The sequence below is a fragment of the Oryctolagus cuniculus genome, chromosome 4 (genome assembly GCF_964237555.1).
Source record: "Oryctolagus cuniculus chromosome 4, mOryCun1.1, whole genome shotgun sequence".
Taxonomy (NCBI): domain Eukaryota; kingdom Metazoa; phylum Chordata; class Mammalia; order Lagomorpha; family Leporidae; genus Oryctolagus; species Oryctolagus cuniculus.
This window is the reverse complement of record NC_091435.1, coordinates 62996872-63021703: the sequence shown is the minus strand read 5'-3', so window position 1 is coordinate 63021703 and position 24832 is coordinate 62996872. Positions and strand designations below refer to the sequence as shown.

The following is a 24832-nucleotide window of genomic DNA, read 5'->3' as shown; positions in this document are numbered from 1 at the left end:
CCTCAGCAAGCACAGTTTCTAAATTTGTCGCTGAAAATGATTAATCTGTTTAAGCAAATTCCTCGAGCATAATTAAGATGCTCTAATCAAGGAAGGAGATTGTTAGGCAGCAGCCTCAGGCACTGATTTGGTGAAGGCGCTCGCTCGTGACCAAAAGGCCTCAATAACCTAGTGAGGAGAGTGAAGGTGATAGGATGGGCTTAGCCAGGGACAAAGGAGAAGGAGGGCTCCAAGAGGCAGGGATGTCAAAAGAAGAGAAGGCAGAGGTGTCAACTGATGGAACTGCTGAAGGTCAAGAGCGATGAACCGCGAGGTCTCGCCTGCCGTTTGCAGGTCCGAGTGTTGATGGCATTAGGAACAGCAACGGTGTTTGTGGAAGTGGATCCTCTTCCAGGAGAAACAGATCAAGAACGATGTCTGGTGGTTTCTGAGTCAGGCAGGGTGAGTCAGGGCACCCTGGAGAGTGTGAGCAAAAGGACGATCGGAGGCTCACCAATGATTGGCTAAGGGATGTGTGTGTCACTCAACCCGGTGGCGCCATCCCCTTCTCTGGCTCAGATCCTTTCTCAGTCCCTGGTGTAGGACAGGAACTTATCCTCTCCCAAGCAAACCCCAAGTCCCAGTCCTGGTGCCACAAAGGCGTTTTCCTTGTCCCCATGTTGTCTGGGCACTGGAGCTCCTGTGCCCACCCCTACCTGAGGGTTTGGGCTTGCATGGGGAAGGCAGCTGCAGGGGAGAGGGGTGGGGAGAACACTGGGGGAGCAGGAAGTAGAGTGGGTATATGAATCATTGTTTCCCTTCTCTCCCCGGAATGCCTGCTGCCTTGCCACCTCCGACTCCAAACCCTGGCTCCCACAGAGCCGTGTCGCTCTAAGCACTCTTGAAAACACAGATCTGATTTTGCCAGATGCACCGGTTCAGCCCCAGTCACTGACGAAAACGTACAGCTCTCGGTTGGCACTCTCATTTCCTTCTTAACCCACATGAGGCCAATTAAATTAAGCACTCTTGAAACTCAGGTTCTTAAAACAGAAATGGCTCATAGGCTGCGTGGTCAGACTAGGAAAGATGGTAGAGAATCCATTACCCTCCCTTTGCAGTCCTGGAGCCCGGCACCCTGTTACCCACAGACCTCAGGTGACATATGGTGTCCATGGGGTAGAAACATGTGCCAGTAGGACGGGGGCCCTACAGATACAGCAGGATGAGTGGGACATAGAGGATGTATGAACACAGGTACATAGGCCACCTCTTTCACCTTGCTCAATGGCTCAGCTACCAGATGGTGAGTTACTTCCCTTTCCGTGGCTTTGACACATGGTTTCTGAATGTAGGGGCCAGGTTAAGCAGAGAGAAGTGGCGTCAAGTATGACAGGCCAGTTCAGCAAGCTAGAGATGAATTTTATCTCTCTTTCTTTTTTAAAAAATTCTAATTTACTTATTTTCCTTGTATTTTGAAAGGCAGAGAGATAGAGATCTTCCATCTGCTGATGTACTCCCCAGATGCCTGCAACAGTCAGGACTGAGTCCGACTGAAGTCTAGAACTCCATCTGGGCCTCCTACATGGGTAGCAGGGACACAAGTGCTTGAGCCATCATCTGCTGCCTCCTAGGGTGTATCTCAGCAGGAGGCTGGACTAGAAATGGAGGAGCCAGGGCTGCAACCAGGGACTCCTATATGGGTTCAGGCAACTCAGACGGCATCTTAACACCGTGCCAAAAACCACCCCTAGAGATGAGTTTTCTAGCAATTCAGGGTAGATACTCAACTGTAAGGGAGAAAGAGACATCACCTTGGGGAAGAATCATGCCCTTCTCTGGAAGTGGAGTCTATGTATGGCACAAAGGGCAAGTGCCTGCCTTTGAAAGTCAAATTAGCAGCAGCAGGAATAGCAGCCTATATCTCTCTAAGATCTGTTCCTGTCACCACCCCTGCAGCCGTCAATCTTCTCTGTTCTCCAATTCCAAGATCCGTTTGAGCAGCTTACACAGCTCTGATTCCTATTAAAGTGTTTTCTAAGGTTTGTTGACTAATATTGAAGACAGATTCCAACTCCCTAAAGACTAGAGCTAGGGAACAATGTCAACAGCATTAATGCTCCACAAACAGAAGATATGTTTAACTCAAATATTGAAATACAAATGCTCTGTTTTGGTGCTGAGTACTGATGAAAACGCCCCACTGCTTTTCAGTGCTGAGAGCTGATGAGTGATATCAACAGTATTAATAGCACAAGCACTTTCCACTGGAAAAATCCATCGAGGTGCTGTGTTCTGACCTCGATTGTTGTCTAAATTGCCTGTGTGTTGACTCCAGGTGTTTCGCTTTATCTCTAGTGGGACAGCTTGCCATCTGAAGGGTGCATCGCTACAGTCCTGACAGGCTGGAGTGTGCTGTTGACATGGGACAGACATGAGGGAGGATGCTGGTGGCAGGGCCTGTGTGTGGCCTGCTCGGTGGGCTGTTGCTCTGCACCGCCCCTCAGGATGACAGCAGAGGCCCTCCCCAGGTCAGAGCTCAGACTAAGCAAAATGGATAGTCCTGCCCTGGGAGCTTTTGATATTCTGGGCTAGAGTTGATTGACAAGTACCAAATCATAACACCCTAACCCTTCCAGGTCAGGCATACCAAACGGGGAGACCCAACAAACAGTTTTAGAGGCATGAAAAAATAATACAGCTTCTCTCTGACCATCTCTTTGAAAATAATGTACTCAGAGGTAAAGTTACGTGAAGGCTGCTTTGATGCCATTGACGAGTGAGCTATGTGCCAAGTGTCTGCGTCTGCATCCTGTTCTGGTCTCAGCTTCTCCACCCTGCTCTGTGTCCTGGGAGCCTGCAGAAACAGACTCAGCAAGCACCCTTGCTCTCTGGCTTCCATCTGGGTCTGACCGCTAGGGAATGGAGTAGGAGCAGAGAGGGAGGAAGCGGGGTGAAGTCAGTGTCATCGCAGGCTGCCTATGGCTCTGTGTCTTCCAGGTTCAGGTCATCTTCTGGGACTCCCACCAGTGGTGGGTGGAGGCGTAGAGTTCCTAGTCTTAGGACCTTACACTCTGCTTTTGTGATTTCCCATTACAGGTTGGTAAATAATTCTTTTATGAAACTCAAAGCTGTCCAATTCAATTGTGCCATATTTCCTGTTGAGATTTGACCAATATAACAACGACGAGTTTTAGGACACACTATCCCAAAGTATGGCACCTGGACATAGTGAATATGTTAAGCTAAAGTGATCCGAGGAAGCTGAGGCAGCAGCAAAAGCACTCTTCCCTTTCCCTGCCCTTCTTCCCCAAAGGAGGTCACAGAACCTAAGGAGGACTCCCTGGCCTTCCCCCGAAGCAGCTCCTAAGAACTACAGGTGAGAGGAGCCCTCCCTGTAGGTGAAGGAAAGGGATCTCCTTCTCTCTGAAGACCGGGCACTCAGGGAAGAATCTGAACAAGCAGCCTTGCCAAGTTTCCCCACTGTATTGCCAGCTGGATCACTGCTTTCTGTCCTGTCATATTTCTTCATGACTGTCCACTCTTCCTCAAACCTAGCATAGAAGCACACAAGCTGAGCAATTTGTTCAAGGCTTCACATCCTTAAAGACTCTTGTGTCACATACAACATACACTAAGGGGCCAGTGCTGTGGCATAGTGGGTAAAGCCGCTGCCTGCAGTGCCGGCATCCCATATGGGCGCCAGTTCGAGTCCCGGCTGCTCCACTTGTGATCCAGCTCTCTGCTATGGCCTAGGAAAGCAGTAGAAGATGGCCCAAGTGCTTGGGTCCCTGCACCCGCGTGGGAAGACCCAGAGGAAGCTCCTGACTCCTGGCTTCGGGCTGGCACAGCTATGGCCATTGTGGCCAACTGGGAAGTGAACCAGTGGATGAAAGACCTCTCTCTCTCTCTCTTTCTCTCTCTCTCTCTGCCTCCTTTTCTCTCTCTCTGCCTCCTTTTCTCTGTGTGTAACTCTGACGTTCAAATAAAAAAATAAATATTTTTAAAAATACACTAAATGAATTTGTACACTTTTTTTCTTGCTAATTGGTCTTTTGTTACAGAGGCCTCAGCCATGAGCCTAGGATGAGAGAGGAAAATATTCTTTCTCCCTTATAATATAAAATTTCAAATTATTTCAAAAATATTTCTTTTGGTACCCAGCTTTGTTGAAGCTTTCAGAATATGCTGAGTTGTTTTTCTTGATTATTCAGTGCCTCAACTGAGGGCTGGTTTGTAGTGCAAAAGAACAGCTCTTGAATTTTGCAAGCTAGAGATCTGCCCCATGTCCTTAAACCAGTGCAGAGTCACGCAAGTGCAGGTGCACATTGCTAACCAATGTAGGAGCCCAGGATGCGAATATAAAAAGCTAAAGAAGCAGTGGGTGTTTGGCTTAGGTGTTAAGATGTTGAGTAAGATGCCCAGGTCCCATTTGGAGTGCCTAGGTTTGAGTTGTAGCTCTGCTTCCAATCCAGCTTCCTACCAATATACACACTGGGAGGCAGTGGAAGATGGCTCAAGTATTTGGATCCCTGCCACCCAGCTGGAAGAACCAGATTGAGTTCCCAGGTCCTGGTGTTGGCCTGGCCCAGCCTCTGCTTGCTGTGGGCATTTGGGAAGTAAACCAGAGGATGGGAGTTCTAATCATTTGCTTCTTTCTTCCTCTCAAATAAATATTTTTAAAAAGCAAAAGAATTGGTACTTTCCTTATAAAAATTCATATTAATTACAATTTCTAATTTAGTATTGCTGAAGATCACAATTTTATTGCAAAAATACAATTAAATAAAAATTATGCCTATTTCAGCAATGCCAGCTGAAACATTGCATGGAGTGTAAAACATTGTAAAAAGAATCCTATGAAATTATCTGATTTTGTAACTTTTGTGTTTACTTGGAAATCCATCGCACGTTCTCTCTCTTTATCTAGTCTTTCTGCTTCTCGCAGAAGAGAAACGGAGAGAAGCCTATCAACAGTGAAGGATGCGTTGGTCTGCAGTGTACATCCTGATTCGCTGGAAGAGCAGTCGTTTCTGAGGGCTCACCCTAACTCAGGCTTGCCTATCCTCCCCTACTCCCCCACGCCCGGCATGAGCTGGAACCCCCCACCTCCTTTGCCCGTAAGGCAATGAGAGCGCCATTATTTTACATTGTCATCATAAGGGTTTTTTGTTTGTTTGTTTTCCCAACCTCCCAACAGGTTGTGATTTCGTTGAGGGCAGAAATGAGACCTCTCCCCTGGTACCTCCCACGTCCACTTCACCTGCCCAGTATTCAGCAGGCTCAGTAAATCTTAGATAAATGAGTCCGTGTGAGAGTGATGCCACCTCTCAAAACAACGTTCCAGCACCCAGATCGTAATGAAAGGTGTATTACGGGATGCCGGGTATGGAGTGGGAGTCACAACAGTGGCAGAGTCTGTGCGTCATTCCTTTCCAAACCCAAAGACCACAAGCCACGGCCACTTTGGCCACTTTGTCATAGGCGTTAGGGACCGTTCTCTTATCTCCGGAACAAAGAGCGAGCAGGGCGTGTGTGTAAAGTATGGTAGTTGTCCTCCACAGAGCTTAACTTTCTTTTCATTTTCATTGAGATACAGAGTTTGCCTAAGTGGGTGGGTGGGTGGGGGGATGGGGCCAATTCAGGAGCAGGTTACCAGAAATTTGTTTTTCCATTTAAAATAGAAAAGAAAAAAATCTTATTGAGAGCCAAAAGAGTTTACTTAGTTTTTTAAGTAGAAAAAATGCCAGTGAGAGAAAAATAACATGACTTCTTATTTATTTTAATTAAAAAAAATTACTTGAGAGGAAGTGAGAGAGAGAGAGGGAGAGGACTTGAAATCTATTGATTCACTCCTCAAATGTCTGCAACAGTCAGGGCTGGGCTGAGCAGAAGCCAGGATTCCAGAACCCAGTCTCCCTCGTGGCTGGCAGGGACATAAACACTTGAGCCATCATTGCCGCTTCCTGGGTTCTGCACTAACAGGAAGCTGGAATCAGGAGTGGAGCCATGTGCAGAACTGCAGCCCAGTACAGAACGTGTCTTAACTGCTACGCCAAAGGCCTGACCCTGAAATGACTTTATAAAAAAAAAAAATGCTGGTGCCGCGGCTCAATAGGCTAATCCTCCGCCTTGCGGCGCCGGCTCACCGGGTTCTAGTCCCGATCGGGGCGCCCGATTCTGTCCCGGTTGCCCCTCTTCCAGTCCAGCTCTCTGCTGTGGCCCGGGAGTGCAGTGGAGGATGGACCAGGTCCTTGGGCCCTGCACCCGCATGGGAGACCAGGAGAAACACCTGGCTCCTGGCTTCGGATCAGCGCAGTGCGTCGGCTGCATCGCACTGGCCGCAGTGGCCGTTGGAGGGTGAACCAACGGTAAAGGAAGACTTTTCTCCCTGTCTCTCTCTGTCACTGTCCACTCTGCCTGTCAAAAAAAAAAAAAAAAAAAAAAAAAAAGGTTTCTTTACTTACTTTCTTTGAAGGGAATTGAGAGACAGAGAATGACAGAGATCTTCCATTCACTGGTTCACTTCCCAGTGGCCACAATGGGTTGTCTAGTCCAGGCCAAAGCCAGGAGCCTGGAGCTCCACCTGGGTTTCTCTTTTCTCTGAAACACTTGGGCCTTCTTCTACTGCTTTCCCCAGGTCACTGGCAGGAAGCTGGATCAGAAGTGGAGCAACCAGAAGATGAACTGGAGCTATACAGGATGTTAGCATTGAAAGTGGCAGCTTTACCTGCTAGGCCACAATGTTAGCTCTTAACAGGTCACTTTTTGTGTTACAGCTTTCAAGGGTTTTCACAAACATATCATCTCAAATATCCAACATCACAGTATCATGAGAATAGCTTTGTTGCCCTAAAAATCTGCTGAACTTCACCTTATCTACCCTGAACCTGAACTCCTGGCAAACACAGATTCTCGTACTGTTTCAATAGCTTTGCCTTTTCTAGAACAGTGACAAAGGGTCCAGTGTTGTGGCACGGCGGGTTAAGTTCCTTCTTAGGACTCTGTAAGTGCCTGTTTGAGGCTCAGCTGCTCCACTTCTAATTCAGCCCCCTGCTGGTGGACCTGGGAAGGCATCTAAAAATGGCCTAAGTGCTTAGGCTCCTGACCCTGTGTGGGAGACCCAGAAGTTCCTGGCTCCTGGCTTTGGCCATCTGGGGAGTGAACCAGTGGATGGAAGATCTCTCTCTCTCTCTCTTCTCCCTCTCTTTCTGTACTTCTGCCTTTAGATTAGTTTTTTAAAAAGCATATAGTCATATAGTCATTTAGTTGGAATCACATAGTGTGTAGCCCTTTTCGATTGACTTCCTTCACGTAATGATATGCATTTGAAGTTCTTCATGTGACTTTATAACTTATTTATTTTTATTGCTGAATAATATTCACTTATGGATGCTCTACTCTTTGTTTATCCAGTAATTTATTAAAGGACATCTTAATTATTTCCAGTTTTTGAGGACTGTGATCAAAGCTGCTATTAATAGGCAAGTGCAGATTTTTGTGTGGACATAAGTTTCGATTCACTTGGGCAAGTAGCTGGGGGAAATTGTGGGATCATGCGGTCAGACTATGTTAGCTTTGTAAGAAACTGCACTCCCTTCCAAAGTGGCTAGCTACACCAGTTTGCATTCTCACCAGCAATGGATGAGGGTTCCACTTACTCCACTGGCATCAGTGTTTTGAATCTGGGCCATTCTAATATAGTAGTATCTCATTTTGCACTAATCTACATGTCCCTAAAGACTTAACATGCTGAGTATCTTCTCATGGAGTTACTTACCATCTGTAGATCTGCTAATGTGTTTACTCATACCTTTTTCCCACTTTTTAATGGGGTTGTTGTCTAATTGTTAAATTTAAGAGGTCTTTGTATATTTTGCATGCAAATCTTTTTCCAGACAGATGTGTTTTGCACCGTGGCTTGCCTTTTTGTTCTCTTAACGCTTTCTAATTTGCTACTCACTATATTTGTGTATAACATTTTAGAGTGTGCAGATGTGCTCAAATGTAGTACCTTATGGCATCCCAGAATGACCCCTGCAGGAAGGTGCTATCACATCCACATGAGAGATACGGAAGCAAAGTGATCTGATGCTGGTCGCACAAAGGGTTCGCAGTAGCGCTGGGGCGTGAGTTTGCTCCCGAACAGCAGGGGTTTGGGCTGCCTGGTGTGCACCAGCACTGGGCTCGAGGTGTTACAGAGCTGCACATTGCGGCTCCCCCTCCTCCCAGCAGGGCTCTCTGAATGTATGTTTTCATCTTGTGCTGCACTGAGGCTTGGTAATAAGAGATTCCGGTTTTCAGTGAACCCACAGTAGTGCTCACTTGGCACCTCTCCCAAGGGGTGATCCCCTCCAACTAGTTCTCAGCTGCCATGCTGGGGTGTTTGTGGTCCTGAGCCCCTAGGGAGCAGACACTTGGAGACAAGAGATTTCACAGAAGTTTTTGGTGGGGGTGGGGTGGTGGTCAAGTAGGGACAGCGAGAGGATAGTTAATGAATGGATCCAAGAGTTTAGTTGGATAGGAGGAACAACTTCTGATGTTTATAGCACAGTAGAGTAACTATGGTTGACAACAATTAGATGCATATTTGAAAATAATGGAGAAGATTTTTCATGTTCCCAACATAAAGAAATGAAAAATATTTTAGATAATGGATAAACTATAACCCTATTCTGATCATTGCATACTGTATACAGATCTTCAAATATCACACTGTATGCCATGTACAGTTTTATGTCAATTAAAGTTTTTAAAACATTTAAAAATATAATTTACAAAAAAAGTTTTTTTCAGAGACTATGGTGATTGCCCTAGAAACTTCCCCTCTTCGTTTGCCAAAAACCAAAACAAATGATACTAAAACAAAAAAAGTGAAACCTTCTCTCTTTATGAACGGACAGGCTGCATTTTGCTCAGTTGTGCATACATGAGGACTTGCTGTCACCACCTTCCGATTCTGGGAGGCAGGTACGACCCCTTGAGACTTCTGAGCACATTGGGAAGCTGGGTACTCTGTGTGCATTGCCAGTGTGGCACAGAAGTCATGATAGTCACCATGCACCACGGATTAACCTCAGCACATTTTCTTTACACAGGGACCCACGTACAGTTCTACCCATCTGGAAGTGCAGGTCCAGCCTAAAGCGGAACTGGGTTTCTAGCTTGGAGATTTGGTTTCTAGTTCTTGCTGAATCAGATTAAAATAAAGCGAGCATTAACAATACAGAGTCTTTAACAGAGTGGTTAATGGTGTGGGTGATGTCGACAGGACTTTGGCAGCATCTGCTGAGGCTAATCTGAGAGGAACAATCAAGGGTTGACAGCCCTCCTTTCAGAAAAGCAAAATTGCCTGGTCCTGGTGATACCAGTTGTTATTGGCTTCCCTGCCTGCAAAAATGTCAGAGTCATTCCAGTGGAGTTGTTTACACAAGTGGAAAAATCTGACTCCTTGATAACATGTTTCAGTCTCAAATCTCTCTAATGACACTCAAAGTAAAAAAGAAATTTCCTCCAAACAAGGAGAAGATATCTGGGAACAATACCCTCCTTCAATAACGTTATTTATGTTCATGGGCTAATGGTTTTTGTCCAGTAATCCATTTAAATTGCTTTCCATTTTATACTTAATGTGTCACTTTCGCATTTCAGAATGTCGCTTCTCTTCCTCTGTACAGCCAGCAATTTCCTCAAGTATGCAATGAGAGCGTTGTCCTTTCGAAGTCATTTGAAACAGACCTGGTCTCAGCCGTCTCGGGAGAATATTCTTAGACTGATAATCACAGCCAAGTGGAATACACAAATGAACTGGAGCTGTCCAGTGGGGCCTTTCTCTCGCTGGCTCCCAGGAGGCCTGGCTGCATGACCACTGTGCACCTATTGATCTGGGAGGAAGCCAGACACTCAGCCAGTGACGGCCGTGAGGAGTCGTCCCCCAATTCTGGAACAAGAAGCGCAAGGAGGTTCGGAGGAGACTCTGTTCGAATGATTTTAAACTAAGTCATGTTTATCTGGGATGGATGTCAGAGGCAAGGAGACTGTGTAGAAAGGAACACTATTAGATTGCTACCACACTGAAATTACCATTGCTCAGTAAAGCAGCAGCTCCTGGGCAGTTGGGGGGAAAAAAACCACATGCATACACACACATACACACACACACACGCATATAATTTTTGTTTCAGAGACACAGAGAGAAATCTTCCTTCTATTGGTTTACTCCCCAATTGCCCACAATAACACCTTAATTTTCTCATGTTGGTGGCAGGGACTCAACTACTTGATTTATCACCTGCTGCCTCCTAGGGTGTGCCTCAGCAAGAAGCTGGAATGGAGACCCAGAGCCAGGACTTGAACCCATGCACTCTGATACGGGATCCGGGCATCCCAAGTGGTGTCTCGGCTTCTATGCCCAATTCGCACCCCAACATATTCTTATAAACTTGAAACATGTAGCTCTGGCTGCAGAGCGAAATCAAAGCACATATAATTCAATTTAAACTTCCTGGGTAGTAGTGGAACCCAAGTGTTATAAAAAATTTGCTTTATTTAAAGAAAAAGAGAAGTGCTCATTTCTTAGCTTTTATTTTGTATGTAGTACTCCCTCCTTGTCTGCAGGAGGGTCTACATTCCAAGATTTTCCTTCCAGCGATGATTGAAATTATAGGTAATACCAAAGCTTACATATGCTAGGCTTTTGCTGTATACATACGTACATACCAATGATAGTTTAATTTGGAAGTAACACAGTAAGAGATTAAAAACACAGTGAGAGTTTAATAACAGTAGACACAGAAAGAAATTAATAACAATAATAGAATAGAATAATTATGACAATATGATGTAATAAAATTTGCTTAAAACACAAAACCTCCTTTTGGATTTTCCCATTTAATAGTTTTCAGACTTCCATCGGCTGAGGGTAACTGAAGCTGCCCGACAGTGAAAGGTGGAACCGCTGTGCTGGGCACACAGTCCATTGCTTACATGAAATTGGGTCACCTTTCTGCCTATTCATCAAACTCAGAACTGTGCGTGTACATTGTAAATTCAGATGACAAAATGGCTTACGACAAGCTTACATTAAATTAACATTCAAATTAAGAAGCTGGAACCTCAAAATGGAATTGACCAGGAAAAAAAGAAAAGGGATGAGAAGTGTGACTCGCGTTGCTCATTTGTAGCCGTCTACTCTCGGAACCCCGGCTCTGTTCCAACACCAGTGCTGCTCCGCAGGGCAAGGTGAACGGTTGGGAACAAGTACTCTGCGCAGCCAGCGACTAGGGTGGCTTCCGGGATCCGCCTGCTATGGAATCTTGCCTCCTGGCTGCTTCTGCCTTGCCTTTGAATGCAAGCAAAGTCCTGCTCTACCGCGGGAAAGTTTATTCATTAGCTAATCCGTGACTTCCTTCGTCTAGCCACCACCAGTCACTGCTGTGGCTGCTCTCCGCGGTAGGCTCCAAAGCTGGGCCAAAGTCTATCTAAAATAGATCTTTGGCTGCGGAGTTGGCAGTGGTGGCAGCAGGCTAGAATGTCACGCAAAGGCAACTTGGGAAAATGCACACCCGGACCAGAAAACCATTTGTTGTTTAAAAGAAGGCATATGGAATATTGGATGTGTGGGTAGGAGTGAAACGGGAACCCAAAAAAGTAACTCACGTGGATAAATGCCCATATATAGAAGAAAAAAAAAAAAACCCTCTTGGTCTTGTTCCAATTTCAGTGTTGTAGGCTGGAATGTACTATAGTTAATAGTCATCCCTGTACATTTGGGCTAGAATTCTAAGTGTCAGATTGTGTGGGCTTGTGGAGGTGTTTGCACGTAGCGGTCTTCCCTCCTCTGCACACACGCCAGTGTGGGTTTCCTGCAGGAGATGTTGCTGTGTGTGTCACCCACTCAAAAGTCAGGTCTTTTGGAAGTGGGAGAGAGGAAGCCCAAATGAAACCTTATGGGTGGGGCTGGCGCTGTGCAGTAGTAGAGGGTAAAGCTGCTGCCTGCAATACCCGCCCCATCCTATTTGGGCGTGGGGTTCGAGACCCGGCTGCTCCACTTCCAATCCAGCTCTCTGCTATGGCCTGGGAAAGCAGTAGAAGATGGCCCAAGTCCTTGGACCCCTGCATCCACATGGGAGACCCAGAAGAAGCTCCTGGCTCCTGGCTTCGATCGGCGGAGCTTGGCCGTTGTGGCCAGTTGGGGAGTGAATCAGAGGATGGAAGACTTCTCTCTCTCTCTCCCCCCTCTCTTTGTGTAACTGACTTTCAAATAAATAAATAAATCTTTTTAGAAAAATAAATCTTATGGGCACATGGATTTTACTGACTCTGTCTTTGGGCCATAGGCAGATGCCTGATGAACTTCAAATTAGATCCTTTAATTTCTAAAACTTTTCTGAATTCATACATAAATCACAGTTCTGTTTGCATATCTAAGAGAGATGATCTGGTTTCTTAAAGCAGATGTTTCCAGGGTGAAGATAACTCCTTTATCAGTCTCTAAACAGGCTTTTGATTTGGGCAGATGGAGCTAAATATTCAGTTTATTTTTTTATTTTTTTTTATTTTTTGACAGGCAGAGTGGACAGTGAGAGAGAGAGACAGAGAGAGAGGTCTTCCTTTGCCGTTGGTTCACCCTCCAATGGCTGCCACGGCTGGCAAGCTGTGGCCTGCGCACCGTGCTGATCCAAAGGCAGGAGCCAGGTACTTATCCTGGTCTCCCATGGGGTGCAGGGCCCAAGTACTTGAGCCATCCTCCACTGCACTCCCGGGACACAGCAGAGAGCTGGCCTGGAAGAGGGGCAACCGGGACAGAATCCGGCGCCCCGACTGGGACTAGAACCCGGTGTGCCGGCTCCGCAAGGCGGAGGATTAGCCTAGTGAGCCGCGGCGCCGGCCTAAATATTCAGTTTAAAAAGTAGATACAGGGGCTGGTGCTGTGGTGTAGTGGGTAAAGCCCTGGCCTGCAGCGCCAGCATCTTATATGGGTGCCAGTTCAAGTCCCAGCTGCTCCACTTCCGATCCAGCTTCTGCTATGGCCTGGGAAAGCGTGGGAGATGGCCCAGGCCCTTGGACCCCTGCACCAACATAGAAGACTGGGAAGAATCTCCTGGCTCCTGGCTTCAGATCAGCCCAGCTCCAGTTGCTGCAGCCATTTGGGAGTGAACCAGCAGATGGAAGACCTCTCTTTCTCTTTGCCTCTCTGTAAATCTACCTTTCAAATATATATATATATACATATATATATTTGTATAATGTATATATAAATATATATATTTAAACATTATATACAAAGCCCCCCTTGCTCCCAAAGAGTACTCATGCAGAGTACTGTAATATTGATCCTTCAGGCAGCGAAGGCTGTGGATCACCAAAGGCAGGTGCACAGGCCCACGCTGGACCCAAAACGAAGTGGGGGCAGCACACACCAAAAAGGACAATCCTTCACAGCAGTTCCTTTTTGCTCCAGGAATCCCCTGGCTACAGATTTCCTGAGTCATTCACCCAGCCATAAAAATATGCCATCTCCTCGTAGGGGAGAAAGACAGGAAAAAGAAAGGGAAATCTAAAATAGCTTTTTTTTTAGGGGGAAGGGTATTGCTGAAGAAAAATTCAACGATCGAAAAAATTAAATTTCAGCCAACATGCAAGAGTTGGAACCACGGTGAGCCAAGAAGGGTAGAGCAAGAAGAGAAAGAAAAAGAAGCCAGGGAATCGCACTATCTAGCCACCGGGACTACCTAAGTCTATGGCCAAATGCTTCAGCTGCACTTCCTGACCTTAGGATTTCAAATAGCACTGGGTTCTGCCAAGGCTGTGGCTGGTGTGCTCTCTGAGCAGGTAGTGACTTCAGTCCTGGAATCAACACAGCTCTGAGGCTCCATGGCCCAGGACGTACGTGAAGGAAATCCAGACGGCACCACGCATCTTCCCCAAAGGCTGTGTCATGGATTTGTCAGCTTGCAACTCTGTGTCCCTGCTTCCGCAGCTCATTCTTTCCTTATGCCAAAATCTCTTCTGCGAGAGAGCTTTAAAAATAAAACTTTTAATGTAGAACAGAAGCACATACCCATTTTCTTTCTTCAAGTCTTCAAACTGTAGATGATCAAGTTCCCAACGAGCTCATCTGTCGTTTCTTCCTGACAGTCCTAGACAGCCATCCCAAACTCCTCTGTATTGCATTTCAACACCATCTCTAACCCTACTAGATGACACATCCCAGAAGCCTGGCTTGTTGGTATTTACACACAGTAGGCATCCGATGCAGACTGGCTGAGTGAGTGGATTACTGTCAGGGGAGCATGCCATAAGCAATTTGAGACCATATGATCTGTGAGTAATGGAGAACTCTTGTGCAGCCAGGGCAATGAGTTGAAATAATATCCCATGGGCTTAGCAGCAGAGGAGTGGAATGAAACACTGTTTGTAAGCAATTTTATCCTAACAATACAGCTTTGATTTTGATTGACATATAACAGGTTTTAATGCAGGTGAGGCTGGCATCAGTGTGTCAAATACTTTATATTCTATTTATAAAAAGGTTTTAAATATTCAAGTATTCATGTGCAAATATTGCCCTTAAATGTATTCTTAACACACTGCTAAATCCCCAAGACAGGATATAGAATGAGAAGTAAAACGTTTTCATTTTCTAAAACAATATCTACATTTTCCCAGTATTTATCTCAAGGATTACATTCTGGAAGGATTTTTTTTATTAAATCAATTCTGCTTTCCTATTAAATTGTATTTCAATGGATGTTTCAAATAATATGGCAAATCATTATATGGTTTTGCACCTACTATTAAGTTTCCTTTTTAAAATTTTTTATTTGAAAGGAGGAGAGAGAGAGAAAATCCTTCAGTGATTTACTCTCTCAACATTGCAACAGTCAGCACTGGGTCAGGCCAAAGCCAGGAACCCGGAACTCCATCTGGGTCTCTCACATGGTTGGGAGGGACCCATGTATTTGAGCTATCACCACTGCCTCCCAGGGTGTGCATTAACAGGAAGCTGGAGTGGAGGGGGAATCTGAGACTCAAACTCAGGCACTCCAGAATGGGATGTGGGGGGACCAGGTGGTTTAACAGCTGTGTCACACTATCACTACTGTAGGGGGTGACCACCCCCTACTAGTGTTATTTCTATTGCTTATAGGTATTCTTATTTTCCTATGCTTATTTTTGGAAGATATGCATTGTATTTAATAGGCCTTTTATAAGCATGTGGACATTGATGCCAATTATAAACACGATCCGGAAAAACAACTGAACATATTTCTTGAATATATTTCATGCTGGCCTTAAAACCATTTTGACTTCTAAACATGATTTGTGAGACCTGTTTACACAACGCTCCCTCTCACTCCTGTCATCAGAGACTTCCAGTCCTCACCTTCTTCTATTCTGACATAGAACTCTGCTACAAAAAGAACTTTTGTGAAATTCCCTAGGGTAAAGCATCTTCAAGTTGAGTCTTAATTTTCTCTCTTCCAGAAAGCGATTTCACATAATGCTTTAATTTCTGGCCTTGCTGACCTAGGACTGTGATTTTTAATCTTAGGCAACTTGCCTTTCATAGCTCATGTAAAATGTTGTCTCTACTCCCCCAGTAGATTTTCACTCTTGCAAAGTGTGGGGGAGGATGAAAGTGCAGTGGGAACTGGGTTGCAGGGCAAGTGTAAGGACATACTGTTCACACACACACACACACACACACACACAATTATAAGTTTTAGCCCTTGGGCCTTTTTTAGTCATTTAAGCCTGGAAAAAAGAAATGACAGAAAATGAGACCCCCCCCCCCCAAAAAAAAGACATCATAAGGGCTCCTTTTGAACAAATACGTTAAAAATATTGGAACTTGCATTATGGCTTGCAACACTGGCACTTCATTAAGGTTCAATTCCTGGCTACTCTGCTTCTGATCCAGCTCTCTGCTAATGTGCCTTGGAAAGTGATGGAAGATGGCCCAGGTCCATGGACCCCTGCCATCTGTGTGGGAGACCTGGATGGAGTGCCAGTGTACTGGGTTCAGCCTGGCCCATCCCTGGATGTTACGGCTGTTTGGGGAGTCAAACAGTGGATGGAAGATCTGTTACTCTTCCCTTCATATAAATGAATGTTTTAAAATATCTTTGGAAACAAAAAAGGTAAAGAGATAGCTGATCTTGGTGGTTAATTCCAAATGACCTTTACTCTCCCACCTCTATTCTTTAAGTTCATTCCTTTCTTTTTGTTCTGGACAATGAGTGGTGAGGAGGCAAATACGTTAAAAAAAAAAAAAAAGGAAAGTTTGTGCATATTCAAAGATTCACCTGTAAATGTTCCATCTGAAGCAATCAAGATGAAATGCTTCTGGGCTGTGCCTATCTTCCAGGGTAGAGGCATGAGGTAGAAGGGAAAAATGGGGTGGGTTATAGATTAAATAGGAACTAGAGAGACGTTGGTACTCCCTGAAATTGGGTGATAGACACATAGTGGTCAAAATAATAATCTTCCTTCTTTTGCTTAATTTGAAAATTTCTGTAATTTCAAAAAGGTAAAAAGTTCATGATAGGGGCTGGCACTGTGGTACAGCAGGTTAATCCTCCGCCTGCAGTGCTGGAATCCCATATGGACGCTGGTTCGAGTCCCGGCTGCTCCACTTCCAATCCAGCTCTTTGCTACAGCCTGGGAAAGCAGTAGAAGAAGGCGCAAGTCCTTGGGCCCCCGCACCTGTGTGGGAGACCCGGAAGAAGCTCCTGGCTCCTGGCTTTGGATCGGCTCAGCTCCAGCTGTTGCAGCTATTTGGGGAGTGAACTAGCAGATGGAAGATCTTTCTCTGTCTCTCCCTCTCTCTCTAATTCTACTTCTCAAATAAATAAATAAAACCTTTTTTAAAAAGTTTATGATAAATTATGATGAATGACTTTTGTCTCCTTCAGTGTTAATTTTTTAGTATGTATGGAATGGAGTCTATAGTATTGGTTGTAGCTTCCTATTCAGCATTTTTTTTCTTGAAAAAGACTTCATGTTCTATTTAAAAGGACAGATGCAATGGTATACTACATATAGGACCATAAAATCACACTTGTCTATTCTGCTACTGACTTTCTACCAGGATCTTCATCCTTGGGATGGACCTCCTTACATACACACATTTTATTGTCAGTAATGGAAAGGCAGTGTGTTGGGGTACCTTGTATAATTCATTAGGTAGAAAAAGTATATAGAAAAATCTTGAGTGACACATATGAGTTAACTGCTGTGAATTTAACCTAGTCTGCATTTTTTATACCATCAAATCTCCTGAAAGAGATCTCTAAGCACCAGGATCCTACAAGTCTATTTTGAAGGTTTGAATATACTTAGCCTTAGGGTTGGAATCAAAACATCAATTGTCATTTAATGAGCATTTAGACAAAGCCCCACACCAATATTTTCATATCTATTTTTTTCATGCCCATAGCAATGGTTTGAGGTGGTTTTATCACCAACATCATTTATATAAATGAAGTGAGGTCCATGGAAGTAAAAAACAAAACCAAACCATACCAACGTGTGGGTGGAGTCAGAACTTGAAGATTAAATACAAAGACTGATAATTACTGTGTGTTTCTTAGGGAAACTACATACACCTACACACACACACACAAATACACACACATAGAATCTAAGGCTCAGGAATATTATATCCCACATATTTGAGGGCTGGGCTTTCAAGGAGGGTATAGTCTTAATCGTTTTGCTGCAGCTTGGGATAAGAGTGGTTTGTTCAGATCATTCTTCCCAGGGAGATGCCCCAAAAGGCTCTCGTCCCAAGTGCTAGACCTGAGCATCTCTTCTTTCTTCTCTTGGGCTCACCTCCACTCCGCGTGTTTGGAAAAGGCAGCCATGGCTGCACAGATGGTGGTGAATCTTAGGCAAACACAGTCTAGGGGGAGATTATCACTCGGTGTTCTGGAATGGGTGATATATATTTATTGAAGTCCTGCTTCCTCCTGTGTGTAGTGAACACAGTGAATGGTAGGTATAAAACCTATAGCTGGGAGTGTGAGCATAAATAAATATATTTGAATAATATCTTTAAAATATTTCAAATTTTTATTAAATATTTTTATTCAGTTTTAAGATCACAGTTAAAGTACTTTAGCATGTTATACACATGACTTACATGTGCAATTTTTAGAAATATCAAATTAGGTATAAGATTTTGAATAAAGAAATTATATAAATGTGTATATTGACTTTTACTACACATACATCTAAGAAAGCAATAATTTTGTTGTACCATTAAGTGGAAATCATTTATTACATGGCATGTTTACACCAACTCTAAAGAGAACCAAGCCAATTTCTGAAAGCAAAGAAAAAAAATAAAATAAAATTTAAAAACATGAGCAATTCGGTCATGCTGAAACTGTCAACAGACTTAAGACCTGGCGGTCACATGAAGCTACGGTTAATTTATGACATGTAAGGAAGCAATTCAAACCTATGAGAAAAGTTCATAATCTGGTGGAATCTCAGGTGGTTTTAATCTTTTATTGACAAATTCCTGAGAGCAAGAGACGTGTTTAGAGCTAATGAAATGAAAAAAAAAAAATGTTGCTGAGCTCCAGATCACAAACCTTCCCTACCCCTGTTCTGCCACTCTTAGAGCCGAGGCACGTTAATGTGAGGTGTCAGGGACGTGAGGCCCCCTTCCGGTGGGCTGCAATGCGAAATCAGTGTTAATTCATGAAACCTGCGCGTCTCTGTGGTTTAGGTTTGAGCTAGTGAGGTAAGATTTGAGTCGCAGGGTGGAAGGGTTTGGAGGCATTGAAATAGATCTTTGTTACTCAGTAACCAGTTCTGGCCTAAGTTATCAGGAAGTCTTTGGAAGGTGTAGTAATGTTCACAATAACACGTTCTATGCATAAAAATCAACTGAGGCCACGATCAGTTTTGAGCACTGACTGCAAGAGAAAACGGTGGCCGTCGAACTTTTAACTACAAGGTTGCCTCTCAATTTATTAGTATAAATTATACCATCACAGATAAAAATTTGGCCACAAGAGGAAACCTCTTAATTTTAGAAAAATGTGTCTGTTTATCTTTGAAGGAAAGGATAGCACAGACAGATGGAGATGTATGAGGGAGTCAACCGTATTTGTCTTGTGTGTTACTCACTCGTCTGTTGCTTCTTTGTTCTGAAATGTGGGGAAGAATAATGTCCCCAATGAAAAGGACAAAGTCATTTAACACAGAGTAGAATAAACTTAGCTATCACTTCCACACTAAGCCAAGCAGTCCATCAAACCCTGAATACTTCACCAGACATATCTGGTTAAGAGGAACTGAACAACTGCTTCTCTTTTATTGTTAAGTATGCTGTTAGTCAATCTAAATATGAGAATTATGAAAAATCCCCAAACTCAAATAAAAACAAAATTCAAACCAAATTCTTTGGGAATGGTTGTATAAACAAAAGCAAGACCTAATGAACAATTAGTACACTTCTTATAAGGTGCCAAACAAGGACCTATGTGGGGAAAGCTACATTTTCATTTCCACCTAGCAGTCACTCTGAATACTTTATAGGTCCAACGTAATATTAGCATTTGCTTCTACTGCCCATTTTCAGCAATACATTGTTCTCTCTGGAGAAGGCCGTTTGTGAAGTCAAAACACTGCAGTGAAAAATAGTGGCACTGAAGGCAGAAGCAAAACAAAGACAAACTTCTGAAACAGGACTTACTGAAATGAACTTTGCAAGCCGAGGTAGCCCATGAGGATTGGCCTTGTGTGAGGGCTCTGGGGAGCAGTGCAATCAAAGGGGACTCTCCAACAGCATCACACGCACCCCAACACTCCCTTTACCAACGGCGACTCCAGGCCTTCCCTGACCAAGCGGTGGTGCTCCTCCTCTGCTGGGTGGACGCCACGCTCCAGCCTCCAGCTGCTGGTCTTCAGAACACTGACGATTCATACAGTAGTATAGCAGGCAGCATGGTCCCACTGCTTCACATTAACGCCAAATGCCAAGCTTGGAACACAGCTGTTTGGTATTCCCCACCCACCCCACCCTATACACAAAACATGTCATTCAGTTTTCAGCTTACTCCCGTCCTGAACAATTAATAATTGGCTTGAAAGTTTACAAAGGTGCAAACTTTTCTGTATGGTGAGCCAAAGATGGCAGGGTGCAAACAAATTTTTATCTGACTTAGAGAAGCATCTGACTTACTAAGAAAATGACAGGGGCCGAACAGGCTGGGTTCCACGTCGTCAGACCTGCTCAGATGCTCCTTTTGTTCCTAGTGTTCCATCACTACTTTATTCTCCAGCAATTTTAACGGCAGGAACCAGAGCAACAATGATAAGGTGGGAATTATTTCAGCATGGCTTCAGGACATGGCATTGGTAGAGAGCTTATCTGACAGAATTAAATAATTTCTGATTTGTGGGGAAAAGACTGTCAGAATTACAATAGTACGATTTATCCTTCGAGAGGGATTTTCATGAATTTATAATTTGGATCTAAAGTATGGGAACTAAGCTAATCTGGGGACAAGAACCTGTATTTCCAATGTGGCTATGGGACATTTTTCCTTTTCCCGATCTCATATACAGTACCCAAACAAATAAAAACTTAAAGGATGTCTTACAGTATTTTTTCTTTCACTCAGCTTCTTAGAGCTGCAGCTTCACTTACTATAATAAACTCTACACACTTCAAAATTACATAGGAAATACCCAGAGTAACTAAATAAATAAAAGGCTATAGAAAACTGGAACAGTACTGCGTCTCCATCAGAGACGAAATCTTCTACTTCCAGCATCGCAGAGAAGGGCTAGGACAATTTTTTTTTCCAAAAGATTTATATACAGGTTTGAATCCAGAAAATAAGATTGAAAGCATAAATATTGGTAATTTCAACTAAATTCAGAATGGTTTCAGAAAGATATGATACAACAATTTAGAATAACACAAAGCAGAAGAGCACGCGATTTTGGTTTGCTTGAGATATACATAAGGTGCAACAACTCTCTCTCGAGGATGCTGTGGGACCCATGTTAGTGTGGATGGTGTTTGCTGGCAGATTAAAGTACACACCATAGCAATAGGATGATTTTTCCCCAATCAAACAGAATGAGAAAAATGAAATGACAAATGGTAACTGGGGGCGGGGGATGGGACGAGCACTACAATATCGGCCTAAAATATTTGTGCTAACCAACGTCATCACCTGAAGACGCCAACCCCCTTCTCCAAAAGACTCAGGGCCTGAGAAGCACTATCATGGAAATCAAGAGCTCACTCAGAAATGATGCGGTGAGCGCCTAAGGAACTATAAAGCTTTGCAGGATTTCTGCTACTCTCAGAGCCTAACTGCTCAAAAATTAAGCATTTCTACAAAAAAAGTTTTGTTTTAAAGTATCTGAAAACAGTCATATCCAGGAAGTTGCCCTCACACCCCCACCCCTGACTAAGGGAAAAGCCACTGAGGTTTAGGAAAAGCAGGTCAAGTAAGATATTAATCACATAGAAAAAAGTAATATTCTGTTTTGCTTCATTTTAAAAAAAGGTCCCATGAATATACAGCAATCTCTTAAGGAACTCTAGTGAAATGTAATCGGAGGACTGAGGAGGGTGCTCTGGCAAAAATAGATCTATTCTACCGTGTTCTATAGAATAACAAGTTAGTACCATTGTCAAGATGCATGTTCTGCACCATACCATTTGTGTTGTTGGTTTTTCACTTTTTTTTTTGGATTTTAGCTAATTATAATTTTTAAATCTCTGCTAGCATGTGGTCCAAAACTCCAACAGCCACCAACATCAGGACCCGGAAATTTTCAGACATCTACTTTTGTTTTGAAATTTAGAAAATATTAATAAAAGAGCATCATAGTAAAAATATTATGCTAAAGCCTGGGGCTGCTCACTCGATTTATTTCTCTGTGAATGGGATTAAGCTATAGCCACTGATTAACCTTCTACTAATTCCTTCTTCCTTCATCCCCATAAGGAACATGCATTTTGGAGGACATCATTCCAATGCTTGCTGCCCTTTGCCTGCTTTGAAAAAAGAAATAACTCTATTTTTTTTCCAATCCTGTTAGTATGTTGTACATATTTTCCAGCACCGAAACTGAAGTAATATCTACAACCACAAAAAGCTAAACCTAGTCAGTATTATTAGAGTCACTTTTTTGTATGGCTATTAGGTCAAATTACAATTAGAAAACAAATCATCATTACAATTCAGTCAAGTATAAATAAGAAAGCTAGATAAAACCATGTAAACTGTCACCATTTAGAGATCTAATTCAAAAGCTTCAAACTCGAACTAGCTCTATCAAAATTCCGCCAGTTTTGAAAACCATTAAAAATTATTGCTGGAATCCAATAATTAAAATTTGGTAGTTTGTGCTGTGACGCAAGAGTGGGGAAATACTTTGTGCTATGGAACAAATACCCTGTTAAATCTGTAGCCTTTGACTAATTTTGATTTATCACTTTGCATCTGTTGCTAGGAAACCAGACACTGTGAACGTCAGGTGGTTAAGTCAATATGTTCAATGTTCTAAGCCAGTTAATCCACTTGGCACTGGCATATGTGTGGTTGGTTTTATATTCAAAAGCAACAAAACACAAAAAGGAAACAGAAAGTTGCAGGTGGATCTACAACTGAGAGATCCACTCTGGTCAGGCACACCTCCCTCATCATGTATACAATACCTCCTCCACAATACAAACTCGAAATGGCTCTAAAAACCTGCGGTGCCATTAGGCTGTGCATAGCAATTGCAACCCGTCCAGTCTGTCTGTTATGAATGTGAAAGGTCTGTAGCTCCAAGTCCATATGAAGTGAGTGTCTTCAATGTTTTTAGAATAGTGAAGCAATACTAAGGTCACTTCTGAATAATATTTTTGTCTTTTTTTTTTGTTTGTTTGTATGAACGATCCATGGTCACTGAGACCCCTGTGTAAAAATAAAAGAATCCTCAAGGCATGAAAACATTAATATTCTGTAATCTGCAGGACTCTTCCCCTGTCTGGGAAAATATTTGCCACAATTTGCCCCAAGCAAATTCTTCTTGGTCATTCAAGGCTAAGAAAAAAATTCAGATTGTAAGAATTGTAATTTTTTTCTTTTTCTTTTTTTTTGCCAGCAAACTACCACTCTGGTGGCAAATATAAAAGTGCAGAATATATGGACCACGAGGCCGAGCATACACCGCTAACAATGGTACATCTGCCTGCCCGTGCTGCTTGGGAGTCTCTGGAACAGGCTTTTTAATATTTATTCTACAGTATAAATGTAGGTATAACCTATTATATAAACCATCTTAGAACTTAAATCTCCATGTACAAAAAAGACTAAGAATATCTAATAATAACTAGTGCAGTGCGTCAGTTTTTGTTTTTTTTTGTTTGTTTTTTTTTGTTTTGTTTTGAAAGAATAACTAGGTAATATATGAAACTAGTTTCACACTCTCTGTTGGTAAAAGAGATGCTGGATGAACTACAGTAAAGGCAGCCTTTTACCAAGTTACCACCTGTTACCGTCAAAAGCCTTCAATAGAAAGCAAAGCTCCAGGCTCGTTCTGCTTCTGCTCATTATCAACAGATAACATCACCCTCAAAGATTCTGGGTTCTGAAAGAACAAACTGGCCCAGGATGCTAAATTCTGCTTCAAGTGAATCTGGGCCACCATGTAGGGCATAAAACCACTTGTTTGCAGTCTGTATTTTCCACCACATGGACTCACTAGCATCCCTTGGTAAAGACAAGGCTAGGGTAGTAGGTAAAGCACAATGTTTTACAATTAAAGGGCGCTTCACTGGTCAGCGCAAGAAATAAGTACAGGAGCCTGTGGCATTTCTTTTGGCTGTCCATCATGGGTGAGCGGAGTTGATCTCTGACCTCTGCAAAACAAGAAAAAAAAATCACTTATTCAAGGTATGTTATCAGAGATAGAAGAATGCTGAATAATGAGTGAAAGCTCTCCAGTATCTTGTCTATTAGCTGTTGCTGACTTGCTGTTACTTATGCCATTTAATCAAGACTATTTTGTCCCTTTAAAAGTTTCTTTTCTTTTCCTTCCACTCTTCCCTCCTAAAAGTTTTTATCTCAGTGGCTCTCATACACAGCTCAACATAATCTCTGTTCTGTTATGAGGACATGAAACTTGAAGCACTAACAGATTTGGGGCAACTTCTTAAGAAGTGCAAAACTTTAAAAGACAGGAATTCTGGGACAACTACCTTCCTCTTAACTAGAAGGTGCTAAAAATGACACATTCCTTGACTTTCCCAGGGGATAGCTCTCCCTTAATAATTGGTTGCCTCCAGTCTCATTTGTTAAGATATATAATAACACACTCAATATAAAACTTAAGAGCAAGCATAGCCATAACCAGTAGGAAAAGACTGTGATTCTAAATGAATGAAACGTGAACACTGAGTGAAGAAATAATAACCACCCCCTCACCCCCAATAAAAGGGTCTCCTAGGTACACAGAGCATACGTGGGGAAGGAGGCAAATGTTGATGCTGAATTTCAGATTAAAAGAAAACCCAGGGGCTGGTGTTGTGGAGTAGTGGGCTGGGCTGTTGCCTCTGATACTGGCATCAAATATGGGTGCCAGTTCATGTCCTGGCCACTCCACTTTAGATCCAGACCCCTGATAAAGGCCTGGGAAAAGCAGTGGAAGATGGCCCAAGTACTTGGGCCCCTGAATCCACGTGAGAGACTGGGAAGAAGCTCTTGGCTCCTGGCTTTGGCTTGATCCAGCCCTGGCTGTTGCAGCCATCTGCAGAGTAAACCAGAGGATAAAAGATAAAAGATCTTTCTCTCTTCTGTTTCTCCCTTTTCCTGTAACTCCA

General features: G+C 43.3%; 1 protein-coding gene across 35 annotated transcripts in view; it reads right to left on the bottom strand.

Annotated features, from left to right (window-relative positions):
* Window positions 1-18038: 18038 nt before the first annotated feature.
* BBX (BBX high mobility group box domain containing) overlaps window positions 18039-24832 on the bottom strand; it is a 289118-nt gene continuing 282324 nt past the window's right edge. For all 35 annotated transcript variants that reach the window (XM_051819094.2, XM_051819093.2, XM_070072060.1 and 32 more), the window contains one exon: window positions 18039-23872. In XM_051819094.2, coding sequence (XP_051675054.1) covers window positions 23785-23872 — 88 coding nt within the window. In that variant the 3' untranslated portion in view covers window positions 18039-23784. The remainder of the gene's footprint in view (window positions 23873-24832) is intronic.